At 37.8% G+C, this 22960-nt stretch overlaps 1 protein-coding gene across 14 annotated transcripts in view; it reads right to left on the reverse strand.

The window, feature by feature from the left end:
* The window catches only part of EYA4 (EYA transcriptional coactivator and phosphatase 4), a 258904-nt gene that overhangs the window by 29581 nt on the left and 206363 nt on the right, over positions 1-22960 (reverse strand). For 9 of the 14 annotated variants that reach the window (XM_082405705.1, XM_082405700.1, XM_082405704.1 and 6 more), the window contains 3 exons: positions 21040-21223; positions 12354-12490; positions 10815-10898 (listed from right to left, as the gene is read on the reverse strand). In XM_082405705.1, coding sequence (XP_082261831.1) covers positions 10815-10898; positions 12354-12490; positions 21040-21223 — 405 coding nt within the window. The remainder of the gene's footprint in view (positions 1-10814; positions 10899-12353; positions 12491-21039; positions 21224-22960) is intronic. The other 5 variants (XM_082405702.1, XM_082405699.1, XM_082405696.1 and 2 more) reach the window with 1 other exon arrangement.

A 22960-nucleotide genomic window follows, 5' to 3' on the forward strand; every position in this document is an offset into this window, starting at 1 on the left:
ATATGTACAAGTGACCCTTGAACAACATAGGTTTGAACCATGTTGGTCCATTGATATGCAGAATTTTTTTCAATAAATATGCTGGAACATTTTTTGGAGATTTGCAATAATTTGAAAAAAACTCCCAGACCAACCACATAGCCTAGAAATATTGAAAGAAAAATTTTAAATTAGGTATATCATGAATGCATAAAATATATACAGATACTAGTCTATTTTATCATTTAATACCCTAAGATACACACAAATCTATTAAAAAGTTAAAATTGATCAAAACTTATGCACGCACAGACTGTTCATGGCACTGTTCACAGTCAAGAGAAATGTATACAAACAGGATTAAATGCAGGATTAAATCATAACTGAAAAAATTAACTGTAGTCCATATTGTACTACTGTAATAATTTCATAGCCACCTCCTGTTACTATTTCAGTGAGCTCAAGTGTTGCAAGTATCCGCTTAAATGCCAAGTGACGCTAATCAACTCCTTGTGAGCAGTCCACTTCTCCAGTAAATTGCACACTGCAGTAAAAAGTGATCTCTTGCAGCTCTCGCGTATTTTGCGTTGTTTACTGCAATACCATAAACCTTAAATAACACCAGGGGACCCATACGAAGTGCCCCTAGTGATGCTAGAATTGCTCCCAAGAAGCAGAGAAAAGTCATGACATGACAAAAAAAAAAAGTTTAATTACTTGTTATGTAGCATAGCTTAAGTTCTTCAGCTGTGGTTGCCCTCCATCTCAAGATAAATAAATCCAGCGTAAAGACCATTGTAAAGAAGAAAAGGAGATTCATGAAGCCATCGCTGCAGTTACACCAGCAGGCTCGAAACCTTGCTCTTTTTCAAAAATACCCTTTTATCTCACGTGGAAAATCCAGCTTTGATGTGGGTTCAGGATTACTACAAGAAAGGCATACCTGTAGATTCTAATATGATTTGAGAACAAGTGAAGTCATTAAATGACAACTTACAGCAAAAGGAAGGTGAAGGAGCTAAAGCTGGAGAAATTAATGTCAGCAAAGATGGTCTGATGATTTAAGAAAGAGGTTTGGCTTAAAAAATGTCATGATAACAGGAGAAGCAGCTTCACACACCAAGAGGCAGCAGATGTGTTCCCAGACACCATTAAGAAAATCGTTGGGGAGAAAGCATACCTGCTGAACAGGTTTTTACTGCAGATGAAACTGCCCTATTCTGGAAAAAAAAATGTCACCAAGGACATTTGTTAATAAGGAAGAGAAGCAAGCAGCAGGATTTAAGGCAGGAAGGGACAGTCTAACACTACCGTTTCGTGCAAATGCAGTCAGGTTTATGGTCAGGATCGCCCTTATATATAAAGCTGCTAACCCCGAGCCTTGAAGGGAAAGGATAAACACCAGCTGCCAGTCTTCTGATTGTACAAAAAGAAGCCCTGACAATGAGAACACTTTTTCTGGATTGGTTCTATTGAGGCTTTGTCCCTGAAGTCAGGAAGTACCTTGTTAGTAAGGGATTGCCTTTTAAAGTTCTTTTGATATTGGACTATGACCCTAGCTACCCAGAACCCCATGAGTTCAACACTGAAGGCACTGTAAAGTGGTCTACTTGCCCCCAAACACAACATCTCTAATTCAGTCTCCAGAACAGGGGGTCATAGGGCCCTTTAAGGCTCATTATATATGGTACTCTACGGAAAGGATTGTCAATGTTATGGAAGAGAACCTCAGTAGAGAACATCATGAATGTCTGAAAGGATTATGCCATTGAAAATGCCATCATTGGTATAGAAAAAACCCTGAAAGCCATCAAGCCGGAAACAATAAATTCCTGCTGGAGCAACTTGTGTCCAGATGTTGTGCATGACGTCACAGGGTTTACGACAGAGCCAATCAAGAAAATCATGAAAGAGATGGTGGATACGGCAAAGAAAGGTGGGGGTGAAGGGTTTCAAGATATGGATCTTGGAGAAATTCAAGAGCTAACAGACACCACACCAGAAAAATTAACAGGGGACAACTTGATGGAGATGAGTGCTTCTGAACCAGTGCCAGACGACGAGGAAGAAGACGTAGAAGAAGCAGCGCCAGGAAACAAACTGACATTAGGCAGTCTGGCAGAAGGTTCTGATTATTCAAAACTGCTTTTGATTTCTTTTAAGACATGGACGCTTCTATGATACGGGCACTGAAACTAAAGCAAACGGTGGAAAGATTGGTGCCATATAGAAACATTTTTAGAAAAACGAAAAAGCAAAAAAAGTCAGACAGAAATTGCGATGTATTTCCATAACATTATAGTGAGTGTGCCTGCCTCTCCTGCCTCCCCTTCCACCTCCTCCATCTCTTCCACCTCGGCCGCCTGGTGAGACAGCAAGACCAACTCCTCCTCTTCCCCCTCCCCCTCAGCCTACTCATTGTGAAGAGGCCGAGGATGAAGAATTTTATGACGATCCACTTCCACTAAATGAAGAGTAATCATCATGACAGACAGTTAATAAACTTATCGGTTGTGTGTGTGTGTTGAATGTCTTCGTGTGAAAATCTAGTAACTGTACGGCAAGAACTGTAGGACACGTTTTTGCCCCATAATCATCATCGCCTAAGTATTCGTCTTGTAGAACATCGTGTGCAAAGACTTGTATTGAAGTGAACAGCTTATCCTTACACGTGCATAAGGTGAGCGATATATCATATAAAATTAATAATGTGTTAGTTTTCTTACTGTTTTATACCTTTGCTTTCAAAGAATTACATTACTGTACAGTATGTCCCTCTCTAGTAACTGGAGAAACTGCATATCAGCCTATCATCACAGGTAAGTGTTTTTGGTTTTTTTTTTAAAATGTAACTGTGTCTCCAATACTGTATTAAGAATATGACTGTAATACTGTGTGCCATAAAAATTTTACAATGATTCATTCATTAGTGTATAGGTTAGGCTACTGTGAAGCAAACATATTGATTACACTTAGGCTACCATAAAGCAATCGCATTGCTGCTTTGTTATCAGTGCATGAATCGTTATGTCTGTAAATAAATATGAATTTCTTTTTCACATTATCTTTTCATTTTTGATGTCTAGTGTTAGTAATGCACATCACATCTACAGTGTTTTATATCATGTAAGACAATACTGACATAGGTACTGACAGACAATTCACCTTATAAACAGATGACAAACTTATGGTATTGATAAATACAGTACAGTACTGTAAATGTACTTCCTCTTATGACTTTCATAATAACATTTTCTTTTCTCTAGCTTACTTTATTGTAAGAATACGGTATATAATACATCAACATGCAAAATTCGTGGTAACCATTTATGTTATCAGTAAGGCTTCCAGTCAACAGCAGCCTATTGGCAGTTAAGTTTTTAAGGCGTCAAAAGTTACTCAGATTTTTGACTTCATGGGGGGTCGGCACCCCTGACCCCCCGCATTGTTCAAGGGTCAACTATACTATGTTTACATGCATACGCATGTGTGCCCTTAAATACATATACTATGAGCAACCATGAAAAACACTAAAAGTTTTTTCACTTTATTTTTCTTTTCCATTATGGTTTATTACAGGGTATTGAATATAGATCCCTGTGCTATACAGTAGGATCTTGTTGTTTATCCATACTATATATAATAGTTTGCCCAAACTCCCAATCCATCCTTCCCCGCCCCCTCTCCCCCTTGGCAACCACAAGTCTGTTCTCTATCACTAAAGTTTTTGAGACTTGTAAATTCCGCATTCATTCATTTTATATGTGCCATGATCACTCTCTAGTCACCCTCTTCTCCTCTACAACATTGAGCTGAGTATCTCACATTATGAGATGAAACAACACATACATTTTTTGATAAAACACCCAGTTTCCCCCAGATTCAGTTTCTCAACATTCAGATTTCCTTGGAACCAAATAAAACAGGTTACACTAATTGAATGTTTGCTCTGTGGTAGGTAATGTGCTGAGTTTTAATGCACGGACTCATTTAACCCTTTTAAGCAAATTATGAAGTTATTATTCTCCCCACTTTATATAAAAGGTAACTGAGGCTCACAAAGACTAAATAAACTACCCAAGGTCACATGCATAGTAGGAAGTGGAGATAGAATTTAAGCTCAGGTCCCTTCTCCCTCCAAATTCAGAATGCTCTAACCATTATGCCCAGAGGGGTGGTCACCTGCATGCTGCCATCAGAGTGGCCTCCAATCCATGGTTCCAACACCTGATTCATTCTAACCACATTCTAGCCAATCATGTTGCTTTTCCTTAGGTGACATACACATAAATCAGTACTTATCTTCACGACAATCTCATCATTTAAAATATGGCTTGTGCTGTTTCAGAAGCCTTTCCACATAAGTGTGTGTAGATGTTTAATATAAAAGTAACCAGTGGATTTATCCTGATGAACATATCATTTCTCCAGTGCTCCTCTTATATAAGATGTTGTCTAAAATGAGCAAGTAGTTTTGGGAGCTTGGATTTCAGTTTCGCAATATAACTGCTCACTTTTCCTTCAGTCTTTTCCCTGACTTGGGCTATGTCCTTTGCATCCTTCCTGTGGAATGAGTTTTAGAGAATCACGGCCTCATAGCACATGACACATTAATGCTTCAAAATAAATCAAATCCCTAAAGCACAATTTATTTAGCTTCTTTCACTCCTCCCTCTAACAAAGAGGAATTACTGCAACTTATCAGGTAAAATACTATATACAATTAATCAGGGAATAGAGATAATCTTCATAAACTCTAACAGATGATGGATGATTCCTGGTCTGCGTCCTGCCAAATTTACAAACTCCTACTTTAGAGTTGTGCAGTGCTGAAAGGTGTACATGCCAGCTGGTGCTCAGCTGCAAAGCCCATCATCAGCTCCACAGGCAGCAGAACTCAAATACCGACATCCCTCATTTGCCATCACGGTAAGTATCCAGGAATAGTTCTGCTTGGGAAAAGAGCATGTTGTGTTGACAACTGAATAGGGTCCAAAAGTGATCACATATTAGGGAGATCCTTGGAAAATTCATAATATTATTTATTTATAAACTGAAGCAGGATTTTTCTAAAGTTTTTTTTTTTAATTAAAACACAAAAGTTAGTTACGCAGAGCAATTTATGAGTAAAAATGGCATTCCTAAACTATTATGTTCCATGAATTTTATTTTGATAGGTGGTGGGGAAAGACGTGAGACCAAAAGAGTGTAGAGATCAAGAGCAGGTGGAAGAGATGTGGGTTCTGGCTGGCCAAACCACTTGCGAGCTGTGTGACATGGTACCGATCACATAGGGTGGTGGTGAAAGCGAAGGAGATAGTAATGCATTTAACAGGACACTCAGAAAAGTGCCAGGCACATAGCAAGAGCTCAAAAATGGTACTTACTTACTTATTTGTTTGCTTGTTTGTTTATTTTTACCGGGGTTGGAGGTGGGGAAGAGAGAGAAAAATAGGTAGATAGGTAGGTAGGTGTGGTCATGGCAGGACATGATTTTACACCGCTGGCGCTTAGATTTCCAGCTCTCAGCTCACTATATTTCAAGCCACTGCAGTACCACTTTGCGCAAACACTGACCTTCTGCATGGGTGGAAATTTCTGCCTTTGTCATTTCCCCTTTTGGGGGAAATAGTGCATTAAATTTCTCCACCACAGGACATGGATGATAGTTTTCAGAGCTAAGTGCTACTTTTACACATTTTTTTTTTTACATTATATCATTTAATCCATCCAGTAACTCCAGGAAGGAAATGGATTATAACGATGTTTAGATGTGAAAACAGGCTCAGAGGTTACATGAGTAGCTTAAGGTACATCTAGGCACAGGACTTCCTCCTAACCTCTAGTTTGGTGCTCCTTCAGCTGGATTACTGTCCTACAGAATGTGTTCTGAGCAACCCTCAGGGCTCAGGAAACCCTTTTGGGGTGACTGAGAACAACGGGGGAAGGGATTGACTACGTGAGGGAAATGGGATGTCTCCAGTCCCCCAACTTCTACATCTCACCTAGAGCAGATCTGCCCTTATATGTTTTATATAAAGATACTCAGCGTGATATACTGCGAACACAAAAGATTCTCTGGTTAAAAGAACGGAAAAATCACTATGTCATACCAAACTTTTACACTCTGAAAGTGCACACTGTGGAAACAAGACTGATCCGAGAAATTAAAAGGACTAAAGACATTAACAATTTCAAGATTAGATAACCTTTACGTAGTACAGGGGTCTTTTTTTTCCTCAGCAGAAATAATGGCCCTGGTCACTTTCACTATTGGCAAAGTCCTTCTGAATTGTCAACTGATCACCAGAAAGACCTCATTTCAGTCGGTCCTCAAGGTCATTACTTAGACACTCAGGAATGGAGGAATTAAACATGGTTACAAAAGATTCTTAACTGTAAAACATCTCAGGACCTTTAAGATGATAATATATACTGAATGGCCATAAAATTCAAGTATTCCTCAAATTTATTTGGCCATGGGTTTTTTTTCCACAAAGGCTATCAATTAACATATTTTGGAACTCGTTTTCCCAAGAAAAATGTTGGGGAAATGCTCTTTTCTAGCGGTTCCCAAAGCATGGTCCATCAGCTTTATTGAAAATTTATTCCAAAGGTGAAATCTCAGGCCCTACCTCAGAACTACAGAATCAGAAACTCTGGGTTTTACAGTCCCTGAGGGTCAGGGACTCACGTTCAAGTTCAAGAAGCCTTTCTCCAGTCAGCAGTCTCCTAAATGGTCTTCTTCCTCTAAACTCCTTTCTCCACACAGCAGTGGATCTTAAACCACCAGGTCACAATTCAACCTAAACCCTACAACAACTTCCACTGCACCTAGAATAAATTCCAAATGCCTTACTGCAGACACTGGACCTGATGCGGCCCCCTGCCTGCCTCTCTGTTTTTACCTTGTGTTACCTTGGGTTACTCTCCTTTGTTTACAACCTCCCAGCCACACTGCTCCTTTATATTTCCGGAACACTGGAAGATTGCTCCTGCCCAGGGCCCTTCTATGTCCTCTGCCTGGAACGGTCCCCTCCACACTCCTCTCCCCGCTAATCTGCACGGCTAGCTCCTTCCTGTAATTCAGGTCTCAGCATCAATGTCACCTCCCCAGTCACCCGGCCAGTCACTCTCCATCTGACCTAGTTTCATTGTCTTCAGAGCAGTTACCATAATCTGAAGCTACTTTGCTTGCTTGTAAGCTCCATGAGAGTAGGAAGCATGTGTACCTGTGCTAAGTGCATATTTGTTGGATGAACACAGTGGTCCTTGGAGCTCTAGTTTATTTATGATGTGTGGTGAAGCTGCAACTACCCAGTGCCCTCTCTGTCCCCTTCAAATGACCCCTGAGCTACATGTGGTCCCCAGCTTCACAAGATGGGCCTCATATAACAACATCCTTTATTTAGCCACTTCTTAACATGCCAAAATATTAACACCTTACTAACTAAAAGGCAACACCAATTTCCTTATTGACATTAAGAAAAAAGTCAATGATCAAATTACTTTAAAAAATAAATAATAATTCAATAAACATGGTCATCTAAATTGTTTTTCATGCAACTCAATAAAGGAATTTTCATTTTGATTAGAAAAAAATAGAGCTTAAAAACATTTTCCCTTTAACTTCTTTTAATTTCCCAGAGGAAACCATTATTCAACATGGTCAACTCCAGCAGGCCCCCTTCCCGTAGCAGAGAATAGTATTAAGGACAAAGCTTTGTTATGAGAATGACCTGGTTTCCAATATTCGTACCAGCATTTATCATTTTGCGACCTTGGTCAAGTTTCTTAAACTCCAATAACCCAGGTTTCCTCATCCACAGAACTTGGATCACAATACGTTACAGTAGAGTAATTATAAGAGTTAAGTTGGATAACATTTGTGAAAGTGACTAATCACAGTTACAATCTTTTTGAGCATTAGTTCACACCAAGTGTTCTGCTAAGCCATTAAACAAGGTATTCTCTTTACTTCTCCTTCACTATAGATAGCATTATTCCCATGTTACAGAAATGGAGACGGAAGAATTAAGTAATTTGCCCAAGGTCAGAAAACTGTAAGCATCAGCACTGGGTTTTCAAAGTTAGGTTTCTCTGACTCGAAGGCTCTTGTCCTTCTCCCCCATCCCTACTGCTTGTGAAATGCCAAACACAGGTGCTACCACATGATAGGTGTTCTAGAAATGTAGGCTTATCTTCCCCACACCCTGCCAACAGTGCCTCTGATCTTATTCCGATTCTGCACCACCATGAGGTACTGGTATCTGTCTACCACACTCTATTTCACTGAACATTTCTTAAGTTTTCCCTTTTGATGGAAAACTATCCCAATTGCCTGCGAGAAGATAATTAGAATCATTCCAACTTAAAGGAGAACTCACACAACTGCTTTCACAGTACCTCACTAATTGTCCTTATTCCTTTCAGGAAATGTCACTTGTATATTGTGTTCATGGTAGCTTAATTGTCTACGCCATGTGATGTTCTATAAGCAGAAACGACATGGGCTTTGAGGTCAAACAGTCCAGGGCCCCAAGAGTCATCTCTACCACTGACTAGCTGTGTGACTTTGCACACATCTTATTCCCTCTCTGAGCATGTTTCCTTACATACAGACTGGGGAGAAGAACCCACCCCTTAAAATTGTTGTGACGCTTAAGGCTGGCACATTGTGGGCATTAAATAAACATTAGTTTCCTTCTTCCCCTCACTTTTCTCGCCGTTTCTGCAAGCTCTGCTGTTTTAAGCCTCTGTAGGCATGGAGAATGTCTCTCTTTTCTATGCGAACAAAGCTTTTCGACAATACTTTAAAATAACGGAACTTGTTTGTGAAATGAATGCTGCATGACCAGGTGGCCATCCCGGGAGGTGATGGGTTATTTCAGTGATGCACCACTGCTGAGGGAAGTAGGAGAACTTTGCTTTTGGAATTGCTCTTAGAGCCAGTTTATCAGTCACTCAAGAAAAGCAGCTTCATTATTTGATGTTGATTTTTTAATGGTTTACCACCCCTCTGCTTCTTATCGGTACCCCTTCATATCCCAAATAGAAGGCCATGCTCAGTTCTGGGATGGTAGAAACTTTAAGGTATTTTTGATAAAAAGAAAAAAAAAATATATATATATATAGTGACATTTTGACCATGCTCTTTATTTATCACCTTGGGTTCAAATCATCCTTTTACTTCTAAAGATCACAATTACCACAAAAGGATGAAGATTTGAAGTCAGGAAATATTTTAAAAATCTAAAGGTAATTCAGAAAGATGAGCCCCACCACTGATTTGGCATAATGGAAGCAACACGGATATTTAGGTATAGCCTCCAATGGTGACTATTTTGATGGGAACTTTATTTGGATTTGTGTGTTCAAGTTAGATTGTTTATTTTAAACATTTGTCTAATATGAAAATTTGCACAAAAATACTGCAATCAGTTCAATAGGATTACTGTGCATTCCACATAAGCCAAAATTATTTCAGAAGAAAATGCTTTAGATTATTATCTGGAAACTTTTTAGACTGTATGCTCTATCAGTAATAGAATTTTGAGTGTGTACCGCAAATTTATGTACAGTTAATTTATTTATAAATTACATACATATTCTTTAAGTTATAATCATTTACATGTATTGAAACAGATAAGAATAGAAATTGCAGGGTATAAATGTGTTATTTTCTCTCCTTATCTCAGTGAAGCACCTTGTGTATATCAGGCACATATGCATACATCCTGCTTTGGAGATCACTGTTTTAGATGATGATGATTGTGATAAAGGAGCTAAGACTCCTTTTTCTAAATGGTCACTAAATAAAATTGTTACCTTTCACATGTTTGGCAACTTTCATTACTTATACTAAAAATCAAATGCAATGCAGATTCACCAAGAGTGCAATTTAGGAGGAAATGCTTGAGTGCAATTAATTCATCACAACTAGTCTAGAAGATGTTAAAAACTGCATGTTGAGCTGACATGAGACCCTATGAAATAATGTGACAGTATAAAGATGAAGGGAGACACTTCTGTAAGTGTTATATGAAAAGGAACCAAAGTTAGATACAACTTTGAATACAGTAATTGAAGGCAGGCCAACATGTTGTGAATTGACTCTGGTTAGGCTGTGAGTCCTACAGAATCAAAGACTCAAATGGCCTCTACAACTGTGTTTCTAGCGAAAAACCTATTGCAGGTGCATCACTCTTTGAAACAGACTCACACACGTGTATAACAACACTGTTACAAGAAGCAAGCTGACTATGAAAATAATGGCAAGAGACAAAGGAAAGTAATGAGAACATCTGCCTCTGGATTTGTATGTGTGACGGGGTATTATTCCCAGTCTCTATAATATGCTTCCTCAAAGTTACCAAAAAATACTTATATTCATAAGTGCAAAGGATCTGTCAGACAAAAGATTACTTCCTTATTTCAAATGGCAGTCTATAGCAACATTTGGTGCAACAAATTAATTCAAACAATTTCTTAAAGTTCCCTTATTAGACAATAATATATGTACTATAATGTTTAAAGTCCATTTCAATTTACAAAAACATTTTCTAAAATAATTACATGAGGGTAATAAGCTTGATTTTTCATGTAGAAAATTCAAAGTTATTATGAAGAAAGGAAAAAGAATATGATTTCTAATTAAGTTCTGTAAAATTTGCCAGTTCACATTAAAGAACAGTGAGCCACTGGAAATAAATAATTAAGAGCAGACTTGACAGACTGCAATAAAAACACTACAAGGTATTTTTAAATGGCTTTTGATTTTATTTAAAATAAAATTCTAACAAGGTGTCTTGGGGTAAAATTTCTTGATTTCTTACCTTGCCATACTTCTGGGCATAAGATCCCGTGAGCAGTGAGTGGAAAACAATGATGGTTTCATCCAGGTCCCAGACAAACACACGCTGGAGAAAAAAGATAAATATCGAAGAATTATCAAGTTCTAAGGAAACAGAAATCTCTTTACAAGTAGAAGACCTCTCGCTTTATTGTTGGACATAATCTTGATACCATTATATGGAAATCTATGCTACTCCATTAATTTTTCCTCCAAATTTGTCAAATCTAACCCCTGTAAAACCTGAGGAGCAAGAGTGACAAAAATAATAAGGCTTAAAAATGCGATGTCCTAATGTGAATGAATTCATTCAAATATGTACTTGCAGTTAATACCCAAAAGACATGTTTGGACTTTATGATAGAAGTGTGCTCTTATAAAATTTTATGTCTCATGAATTCATGAAGTTTTGTAATTCATGCAAAGAATCATATTTTAAAAAATATTTAAAAGAATCAATGAACAATCCCTAAATAGAAATTGTAACGTGTGGACCCTTGGGTCAGATTAAGTCATAAGATGGGTTGTTTGGCCTGCACAGTGTTTTGAACGATTTCAAATTATTGATTAAAATTTCCAGATTAGAAGATTTCACACCAAGTTCAGGGTTCTGACTGCAGTAGACAAACTTCCAGTTTGTGGCAATGGTGGCTGGCAGTCCATGTGGCAGTGATGCAGGGGCCCCTTTAGACTGGGCCAGTGCTCCCCACTCTTCCCAGTCTGCTGGCCCCCTAGCCCAGTTCACTCATTCATATCACCTGCTGGGTTCTTGAAGGCATTTGAATCTGCTACTGTTGTTCACATCAAGGAAATGATCTCTTATGAAGAGGTACAAGGGCTATTACTTGACTTTACTAAATCTGGAGATTTAACTTTTTTTCACAATTAAAATATGCAGCTGTGTAAGAAGTAACACATTATGGTTAAGAATAATTTCTTCTGATGTTTCATCATAAAAACAACCTGCTTAGTATGGATATATCTCAAAAGATCTGTCCCAACTGGAAACAATGACACATGGAAATTTTTACAGGTATAAAAATTTTAACATATGTATCAAATGATTGGAATTTTTCTGATTTTCTGATGACAACTTTTTTTCTCCATACAGATTAATTTTACCTTTTAAAATTTATTGATCCATGTAAACATCTGTCATGACCCTAGTACTCCCAGAGACAGTGCTTGTCAGATAAATACTCCACAAACAATGGCTTTATTTTTCCAATTTCTGCCTGTGCCTTCTGTTTGTGTCTTTTGGATCAAAAGATGCAACTATCTCAGGCCGAGAATTCATAAAGCCTTATGATTTTTAAGTTGCTATTGTTTTTAGTTTTGCCATTATAATGGATGAAATCTCCAATTTCAGAGCTGTGAAATGCCTACTTCATAGTAGGTCCACTCATTTCATGATATATCTTTTTCTTTTAAGTCTGAAACTTTACAGACCTGTACGGTATAGAATATATCATTCAATAAAATGAAACATCACATTACACCTTTTAAGGAGAAGTCAGCATACCTCCAGGTCACTGTCGGGAGGCGGGGAGGGATTACTTTTCCGGCCTCTTCCTCGGGACTTTGACCCAGAACTCCTGCACGTTCTCTCATCAAGATCTTTGATGGGTGTGGAGGGGCTCTGCACGGTATCAAACTCTCCTGTAAATAACGTGAATTGTGTCAAGGATAGCACTTCATTTTTAGATCAGGTATGAGTCTTCATGATTAATGATTTTAACAAATTCTACAACAGAAAATTCCTTATGACAAAAAAGATTTATAATCACAAATACACAAAATTCTAATTCAGTCAAAAGTTTTGCAGGTCACACACGTTTCTCCTAGTTTTGATCTATGTGATCTATTAAACCTGAAGACCGGGCTTCCCTGGTGGTGCAGTGGTTGAGAATCTGCCTGCCAATGCAGGGGACACGGGTTCGAGCCCTGGTCTGGGAAGATCCCACATGCCGTGGAGCGACTAGGCCCGTGAGCCACAATTGCTGAGCCTGCGCGTCTGGAGCCTGTGCTCCGCAACAAGAGAGGTCGCGATAGTGAGAGGCCCGCGCACCGCGATGAAGAGTGGCCCCCACTTGCCGCAACTAGAGAAAGCCCTCACACAGAAACGAAGACCCAACACAGCCATAAATAAATTAATTAATTAATTAAAAAACAAAAACAAAAACCTGAAGACCTTTTGTACTCTAGATGCCCTCAACTTCCTATCTCTATCCCCACCTATGTATTTATCTAAATTTAGATCTGTTCTCACCTCCTTATGTCTGAGGATGAGATCCCATCCCTCCCCCTGCAAACATGACTTCCGCGCCTCACCTATTAGAGAATCATGCTCGACTACTCAAACTCTCTTTTACCTTCCCTTCAACCTCTCCTGTTTCTGGGGGCGGGGGGCACACAGACAAGTTGAAAAGTCCTTCCCTTTGACCTTGCATTTCTATCTAGAAGCTATCTGCTTGCTATCTTTTCTTTTTAAAGGACCCGTCTTAAAAGAACAGCGCGTACCAGTGCTGTCCAACAGAAATACAAAGTGAGCCACGAATGTAACCACGCATATAATTTTAAATGTCTAGAAGCTGCATTAAAAAAGGTAAAAAGAAACATGTAAAATTAATTTCATTCCTATATGCTAATTGCTCTAATATATCCAAAACGTTATCATTTCAGCATATAATAAGTATAAAAATGACATGTTTTACATAATCTCGTTTTCATGCTAAGTCTTCGAAATCCTGTGGTATATGACACTTAGAGCTGACTTCAATCTGTACTAGCCACACGTGCCTATTAAGCCCTTGTAATGGGGCTAGTACAGACTGAAGTCAGCGGCTACAGTACTGGACGGCACATTTGTCTCCACTTCCTGACATTTGATTTGTCATAATCTAGCTTCAGTTCACCAAAACTCTAAGAAAACTACTCTTACCCAGAACCACCTAAATGGCAAATGCAATAATAGATAGACTCAGTCCTTACCTTCCTGGATCTCTATGCCGTGTATGATCCTCTTCAACATCACCTCCTCAGAACCATTAGCAGCTGATACCCTGCATGTTTTAGAATCTTTCTCATGAGTCCTTCTCTGTCTAGGAGACATGGACTCCTTTTCCTCCTCCCATTCCTTACATTCCGGTACTTAGTACTCCCATCCTTTGATCATTTTCCCCACTCCACACCATGTGGGCAATCTAACCCTCTCGTAGGTCAGTCACTTTCTACGTGATGACTCATACAGCATACCAAGTCAAATCTTAAATTTCAGACTTTATGTTTAATTGGGTTCTGCATGTCCCACAGATACCCAAAAGTCTGACACGTCTAAAGCTAGTGATGCAGCATCTTATGAGGTGGAGAGTACACAGCAGTGGCAAGTCGGTAGGAGAGGGTGTTAAGATAAACCAACCGAGGCGACAGCGAGGTGCAGTAAAACTTCACAAGTAACAAGAGTTGGACTTACTATATGACTTCAAGCATTTTACTCAATCTCTCTGAATCTCAGTTTCTTTGTATACTAAAGCCTGGGTAATAGCAGCTATCTTTTTTTTATTACTGAGATAAATCTGATTTATGTTTAATTTAAATCATATGCATAATGTTAAAATGTCTAGGAGAGTCCAATGGCAAACTATATTAAAGTTACACAATTTTTAAAAGTAAAGATGTTATGACTCTCATGCTTTATCATAAAAATTAAAGTAAAATAATTATGAGGACAGCCAAGCAGTTATTAATCTAAATAAACACATCTGAACAAACTAGATCACACTTAGGTAACATTTTTTCTGAGATGTTTAAGGTACACAGTGTTTACATAGCTAACCTCTAATAATTTCTAATGGTCAAATGTTTTCTTTGGGAAACATTTGTGCATGTCAGGACAGCATCAAAAAAAAATGTCTGTGCTCCAAATATTATTTGCTCTTAAAACATTGCTAGCACAGTTCATTGCATGGGTTTCTGCTATCAAATGCATGAGAGAAGAAAGCATAATAAAAGGATCTTTAGTTACGATGCCGAATATAGCCCTGTGCCATAGTAAATCATGTTTCAGCTTACTTGTATAGGCATTAGATGGGGATTTGGGTATTTAAACACACATCTACTTTTTTAAAAATATCACACAAAATGTTTTCTGTTTTCAATTATTTTTATAAGACAGAATTTTTCTAAGGTTACTATGTCCTGCAAATCAAATGTTCTTTTTCAAATAAAATATTGATTCAAATTAACACACATTTATTAAGCTTATAAAATTTTTTTGGTTGACATTCCATAAGACCTATCTTTCTATCCATTATAGATCAATTTTCAGGAGTTAACTCTCATCAGGCAGCTTTGTTCTTGCCACAGTGCAAGAGGTGAAAAGACAAAATCTTGCAAAATCCCAAAGTTACTGTGCTCAGTTATGGGTGGTTGATTGTTGATTGGATCCATAAAGACGGGGTTTGGCAGGAACAACTCAGATACTCGAATGAACTGGAAGTCAGCAGCTGTCACAACAAGGGAGTGAAAACAGTAGAAGGAGGAGGGGAAAAGACTGGTCATAGGAAGTGTCTGGGTCTCAATAAGCTTATTGGAATATGTGTTTGGCTAGAGTCACTGCTCATTATGTCTGAGATTCACTCACATTGTAGCCTGGAGCAGTTGTTTGTTTTTTCCTTAATGTGGCTGGAACTTCATGACATATGTATACTATGCTCTATACATTCTGTTGATGAACATTTGCGTTATTTGTAGTTTTAGGCAACTATGAATAAAGCTGTTACAAACATTCTTGTTTATATCTGTGTACATAAGCTCCCCTTCCTAGCATATCCCTATATGTATATACCTAGCATATCCCTATATGTATATACTAAGCATATGCTTATATGTATACACCTGGCAGAGGGACTGCTGGGTCAAATGGAAGGCAGATGTTTACCTTCAGTAGACACTGAGCACTTTTTTCCAAAGTTGTTGTATTAATTAACTCTCTTACTAGCAATGAGAGTTCTAGTTGCTCTACATCCTCGCCAATACTTGGTATTGCTAGTCTTTTTTATATTAGCGATTGTAGGGGTTGGTAGTATCTTATTGTAGTTTTAATTAGCATTTTCTTGATGAGTAATGATGTGGAATACTTTGTTTCTTACTCATTTGGTATCTACTTTTTATGAAGTAACTGTTTAAATCTGACTAATTAAAAAAAATGGGTTATCTTTTTCTTATTGATTTGTCAGAGCTCTTCACTGTGAAATGTTCTTTACACACACACATATATATGACTTAAACTTCACTTCTACCCAGTGAATTTGGTCCTTTATTAGCCTCTTTTAATAACGGGAGGACTGGAGACATGTGGGACTCAATTAACTAACCAAGATGAAATAGCCTGTATGTGAAATGTTGATATCGTTCCGGAACTCCCGCTTTAACCACTAGGTAATACTTCCTCTCCCAAATAGCACCAAGTCTGTTCAGGTTACAAAAAGGTCAAATGTATATCTGTTTCTACTAATCAAAAGAGTTACACAGACTTTACACAATTTCTGTGAGAGTGAGGGCCAAAGAATTCATCTGAAGAACATCAAAGTAAAAGAGCAGGTCCTAAAGAGGGCATGTGCTGTATTTGGGCTCCTACAGCAACTACCCAGATGGAAATGAACTGACCCATATCTTTTGAAGGTTCTAGTCTTTCTTCTGATAAAGGGTAAAATCAGGAACTTGAGCTCAACTGGTCATTAAACATTTGTTGACATTTGTTTTTAAAAGGAGAAAGATGTTAATTCCAGTGCCTCTGTCAATTTCACTCAGGTAATTGCACGAGGGTACAGTAATGCTGCAGGTAGGGAAAATGCAAATTGGCAGAGAAGTTAAATGTGGTCAGTCCTTTCCGTTTAAGTCCTCTTGTTGCCTTCAATGAAATGAATTAGTACTTTGCTTTCCTTCCTGTCCTCATGTGAAATGTCATGAAGCCTAGAAAGTCTACTGAGTTCTGCCTAAGAAACTGGCTTCTTTTCAAAGAGTGATCTTACCATATCCTTTACTTTTCTGCAACACTTGTAAAGTTTAATTAGCTAATGTATCTGAAATGTTTGCCAAGGTCTCAGACTACAGAATATTGTTACAAATTGCTAGTTATTTTTAATTTTAAAGATGTTTAAAATTTTAAAAAGGAGCTATAAAAATATCACTAAGCTTAATGTGCTATCAGTCATCAAACATTCTGAATGTGAATCAAAAATATAATATACCTAAGATAACCTTTATGTTAAGGGCAAAGAAAGATCTTTTCAAAGATAATGAACTAAAATATCTGTTCTTAATCAGCATGGTAATGTTTCTTTAAATACATTGTCAAATTACCTAATAAGGTAAAATAAATGACTGAATGCTATTTGTAATTTCCAAATAAAATCAGTCATTACCCATTGCCCTAGGCTTTTTCCTGGGCTAACACTATACATGACTGAATAATTATCTTTTAATCAGTACAGTAATGAATAACTGCACCTTCTAAGTTTTGGATATTTACATCCAACTTTATTTCATTAGATTTATCGCTAAATCAGAGCAACCAGCTGTCTCTTATAGAACATAAAGTATGTTTCCATTTTAAACACAGGAGAAGTCAACAGTGAATGATTTATGACAAACTGTGGATTTAACTGTTAGGTCTCTGCTTTAAGTCCAAACGCAGAGCCAGTCAGTGGAAAATACTCTCTGTACCTTTAAACAAAATACCTCAAATTTCATCAATAATAAAGAAAAATCCCATAGTTATGAACTTGTTTACTTTTTGGATGCATGCCAGGTCTGCAAAGGCAAAATCAAACTTAAAACTACCTTGACTGAAGGTCTGAGGTCACAGAATTCCTTAAAGATGTAGACACGTGTATTGTTATGATTTTGGTTGAGAGAATACTATGGGTACAAGTAGAAATAATTTCTTCTTTCAATTCAATGGAAAGTCTCGTAAGATCTGACAATTATGTCAAACTATATTCGTTGGTATTAGCAACCAGTGGAAAGCTGAAGAAATTGCAGCATTCTGATACTGAATACGAGAATGTCACATATGAATGTGTTACATTCAAAGTCACATACTCAGAATATCTACATGTCTGCATTTAGTTTTTTTTGTTTTTTTGTTTTTGGCTGTGTTGGGTCTTCGTTTCTGTGCGAGGGCTCTCTTTAGCTGTGGCGAGCGGGGGCCGCTCTTCATCGCGGTGCGCGAGCCTCTCACTGTCGCGGCCTCTCTTGTTGCGGAGCACAGGCTCCAGACGCGCAGGCTCAGTAGTTGTGGCTCACGGGCCTAGCTGCTCCGCAGCATGTGGGATCTTCCCAGACCAGGGCTCGAACCCGTGTCCCCTGCACTGGCAGGCAGAGTCTCAACCACTGTGCCACCAGGGAAGCCCTGCATTTAGTATTTTTAATGCAAATAAAATAGTTATTCTGAAAATTGATTATTCTTTAGCTAATAGAGAGTACCCATCTGTGTCTTTTCTGCATAGAAACTCTTGTGGTCATATTGAAATTAGATTAAAACCAATCTGCCACCCAAAGTTCTACCCAGCATAAACCATTTTTGGGTATTTGAATGGTTTTCATTCCTGGTAGCTCAATTCTAGTAAATTCCAAAACACTTTGCCAGTCCTATCACTCGGTCTCTGATATCTCGATGATCAAATATTTAGTCTGTGGTTTTGCTTCTGAACACAGTCATTCTACTTTGTTTTCCCCGTGCATTCACCAGTGAGAAACACCTTTCACAGTGTGATGAGGACATCAAATATCTCCCCACCTAAAGTGCTTCCACCACTTGTAAGCAAGGATTCTGAAATCACTCATTCTTTAAATTAAGATAAGATTCTTAATGAAATGTAAGTGTTTACTCAAAGAGGATCAGGACAGAATTGGAACATGGGATTTAGGCTGGGCGGAAGTTAAGGCAAGCAGTGTGCCAAGGGTACAAAATTTAAGGGCCGTGAGAATGAACTCCCCCTTACATTCTGCACCCCAGGCAGCTCTTGCCTTCCCTTCATCCTGGCCCTACATAGGATACGGCTGCTAAGAGAGGGGGAGGTTAGGTGGAGAGCCTAAAAAGAGGGAATGAGGACTACAGGTTCAAAGGGGCTATGTGTTTACAGGAGGGAGGGTCTAAAAAGAAGATAAGGGGAAAGAAACTGATAGTAGGGTCATCAAAGTCTAGTACACCTATTAACAATTTTCCCTTCGGTCCATAGTTAGATTAGAGCCAATATTTTGAGATTCTTTTTTTAAATATTCTCTTCCATTATGGTTTATCACAGGATACTGAATATAGTTCCCTGTGCTATACAGTAGGACCTTGTTGTTTATTCACCCTATATATAACAGTGAACCAAAAAGAATGAATGTTGCCATTTCATGAATATAATTGCATTTTAGCTGTCGCTTAAAGTATGTTTCATTGTCACTTCTTCATGTTCAAATTAGTTTTCTCGTGAATATTCCCCACATTATCTAGCATTTTCCTTTTCTCAACATTCATACTATTTTAATTATTTGCTTGATCTTTGTCTTGCTTGTTAAATGGAAGCTAAATGAAGCTAAATGTATGCAGAGAGCATATCCACTGCTGAAATACCAGCAGTGCCTGGTACCTAACAGGCACTCAATAAATAATTGTTTAATGGGCTTTTTGTCTTCTTGGAACCACTGGTCCAGTTAGAAAGAATTTACAGTATTGTGGCCATGTGTCCCTATTTTCTTGCCCTTCCAAAGCAGGACAAAAAAGAAGCAGAGATGAGTTTGGATCTTGCAAATAACTGGAAGTCAGAAAAATATTCTTGAACATACTAAATGGTATTTACAAAAACAAAAAAATTTCTTAACTTTGATTTTCTTATTGAGTTTTGATAGTTCTTTATATATTCTGGATACAAGTGCTTTATCAGATATGTGTTTTGCAAGTATTTTTTCCCAATCTGTGGCGTGTCTTTCTATTCTTGTGATGGTGTCTTTTGAAGAGCAGAAGTTCTTTGTTTTATGAAGTCTAATTTAGCTTTTCTTTTCTTTTATGGATTGTGTTTTTAGCGTGATATCTATTAAATTTTTATGTAACCCAAGGCCACAAAGAGTTTCTCCATGTTTTCTTCTAGAGGTTTTAGTTTTAACATGTTTTGTATATGGTATGAGTTACAAGTCAAGATTCTGTTTTATGTTTTGTTTTGTTTTGCATATGGATGTCAGTGGTTCCAGCACCATTTTCTGAAAAACAATTCATTCTCTCTAATTGCCTTTGCACCTTTGTCAAAAACCAAACTTTTAGTATATGTTGTATCATTGTATATGTTGTATATAATATATACAACATATACTAAATATATCCAGAAATATATATATTTCTGGACTCTTTATTCTATTCCATTGCTCTATGTATCTAACATTTTTGCCAATACCAAACATTCTTGATTACTATATTTTATAAATTTTGAAATCAGGCAATGTGAGTCCTCAAACTTTGTTCTTATTTTTCAAAATTATTTGGCTCTTCTAGTTCCTTTGTCTTTCCTTGTAATTTTAGAATCATCTTGATAATTTCTCTGAAAGGTCGTGCTGGAATTTTGATTGGGATTACAATGAATCTCTGTTAAACTTGCTTTTAACTTTAAGTTCTTCGGCTGTGTTAAATATGTGTCAGTAAATACAATTCTAATAAGAATACAGACAAGCTTCTGGCAATGAAGACTACGATGGATTTTAAATATGTGTTGATCAGACAAAGATATTAAACTACCTACCAATGATCCTAAAAATCCTAGGAATGCGGGAAATGTTCACTGGCTGGGGCTACTGATTACTCGTAAGGTGAAAAAGTTATACAGTTTCTCAAGCATAAAGGAAATATTATCAGTTTTACCCAAAGAAGATAATATTACAACTTTTCTATGTTGTCAAGATCTCCACGAAATAATTAGTCTGGCAAAAGATCCACTTACCTTTTATCTCCATATTCATATGTATTCTGTCATTTGATATTAAAATCTCCTAACTATCCCACATCTAAAAGAAAGGTTTCTGGAATGCCAGAAAAGCCTCATCTAAATCAGTGGTACTAGCACAGATTAAACATCAGCATAATTATCTGGAAGCTTTCAGCCTTGTTTTTAAAATGCCCATTTTCTCCATATGATTAGATACAGCAAAACATATAAAAAGTATTTCACCTGGATGAAGATCTGTACCTGGTTGGCTAGTCAGTCCTGTGAGAGATTCCTGCAACTGGTAGGTTGAGGTCGAGGAGGACGTGCCATCAGCTGTGTTATTTGATGTCATATATGCTCCATATGTTGATGCAGAGTAATACTGTGCATACTGGTTTTGGCCAAAGGCTGTGTAGGATGGATAATCCTGAAATAATAATTGACATGTGTGTGTGTTTGAAAGACAGATTACCCTCTAGTATACTCCAAAGAAAAGCAATCACAATGGCAATGGAAAGATTAGTATCTGGCTCCACTGGTTCTGGAGTCCACAGCTATGAGGTGATCCTAATAAGCAGAGACCATTCTGTGGGCATCTTCTACACGCACATAGTAATGAAATACCTTGCGGATTTTGCAAACCAGGTCCAGTACACAAATTTTAATCGGTTTAAAGGTTGTATATGCATCACTTTCCCCCCAGAATTACATTTCCAAGGATGTACATCCTCAGGTCTTATGCACTTGAAGAGGAGAGAAGGAGATGTTTGTATTCACAGCATTCATTCTCATCTTCTAATATCACCAGCAAGGAGGAGGTGTGCCCCTCCCCCCGCTTCCATACAGACCTTGGGCTGCATTATTGTGATTTTTGTTCCCTTTTTAGGCTACCCTCGATAATTTTGTTTTCTTGGCAGGAGGTAAACAGTAGAGAAAAGAAAATCAATAAAAGATATTCTTACCCAGTTTCTCATAGGCTACATGCCACCTGAGGCCTTGGCCTAAAGTCTTTCATGAGGTTTTCAAATATTTAGTTTGCATCATTTGTTAGAGAAAAAAGAAAGCCATTGGGTCAATTCCTTTCACCTGCTTTTTATTAAAAAAATTTTTAATAATCTTAAAATGATGTAAATAATCCTTCAAAATCCTTTTACATATTAAGATAAGGAAGAAGTATTTGTGGCAATAATTGGTGTTTAATATATCTGACATGTTTTAGCCCAAATTGTTATCGGTGATGACAAATCCTTGGTCAGGATGAAGATTCCCTAAAGCACGTTTCTAAGGGAAACAAAGATCCACGGTTGATGTGGTTTCCAAAAGAGGAAATTCTCTGCGTTCGTAAATATATGTATAAGCAAGTATACGTATCATCAGAAAGGGTTAAGCAGTATGGCAGAAAATGAAAATTCTATTTGTCTGTTAATTTCAGGATCTGATGTTCCCTACTATTACCTGAGAGTCAAAAAAAAAAAAAAAACAACAAAAAAAACCCCAGAAAACTCTTGGCAGTATTTGGACAAAGTTCCTAGTAACGTATTTTTCTCAGAGTAAAACATGGATCACAAATATTAACACAGTGCTTTATTTTGTGTCAGGCACTCCTCTAAGGCCTTTAGGAGATTTACTCATTGAATCCTCACAACCTCCTATGCAGTATTATTACTATCTCTATTTTACACTGAAGTAAAGGGATAAAGGCACAGAATGTTTAAAGTGATTTGCCCAAAGTCAGACAGCAAGTTTCAGGGCTCAGACTGGAAGCCAGAGAGCCTGACTCTGTGAGCATCACAGAGAGCATCTATCTGTGTGGGAAGCTCTCCACTGCGCTGCCAGTGCCCGGAGAGGAAGATGAAGTTACTCACTGGAAAGGTCCAGTCTACCAGCTGCCAGTGATTATAGTGTCTTTTTGCACTCAAACATATCTCAAAGATTCCCCCTACTCTTCATTTCCACTCTTATCACCTTGTCCAAGCTACCTTCACTGCCTGTTGTAGCCAATGTACCAGTTTTCTAACTGTTCTCCTCATTTCCATTTTTGGCTTTTTCCAAAGTCTCTGAAGCCAGAGCAATATTTTTCAAAAAATAAATTACATGATGCTATTCTCCTGCTAAAAAATTCTTTAACAGCTTCCCTTTGGGCTTGGAATAGAATTGAAGTTCC

The sequence above is a fragment of the Balaenoptera borealis genome (genome assembly GCF_965194805.1).
Source record: "Balaenoptera borealis genome assembly, chromosome: 9".
Classification (NCBI taxonomy): Eukaryota; Metazoa; Chordata; class Mammalia; order Artiodactyla; family Balaenopteridae; genus Balaenoptera; species Balaenoptera borealis.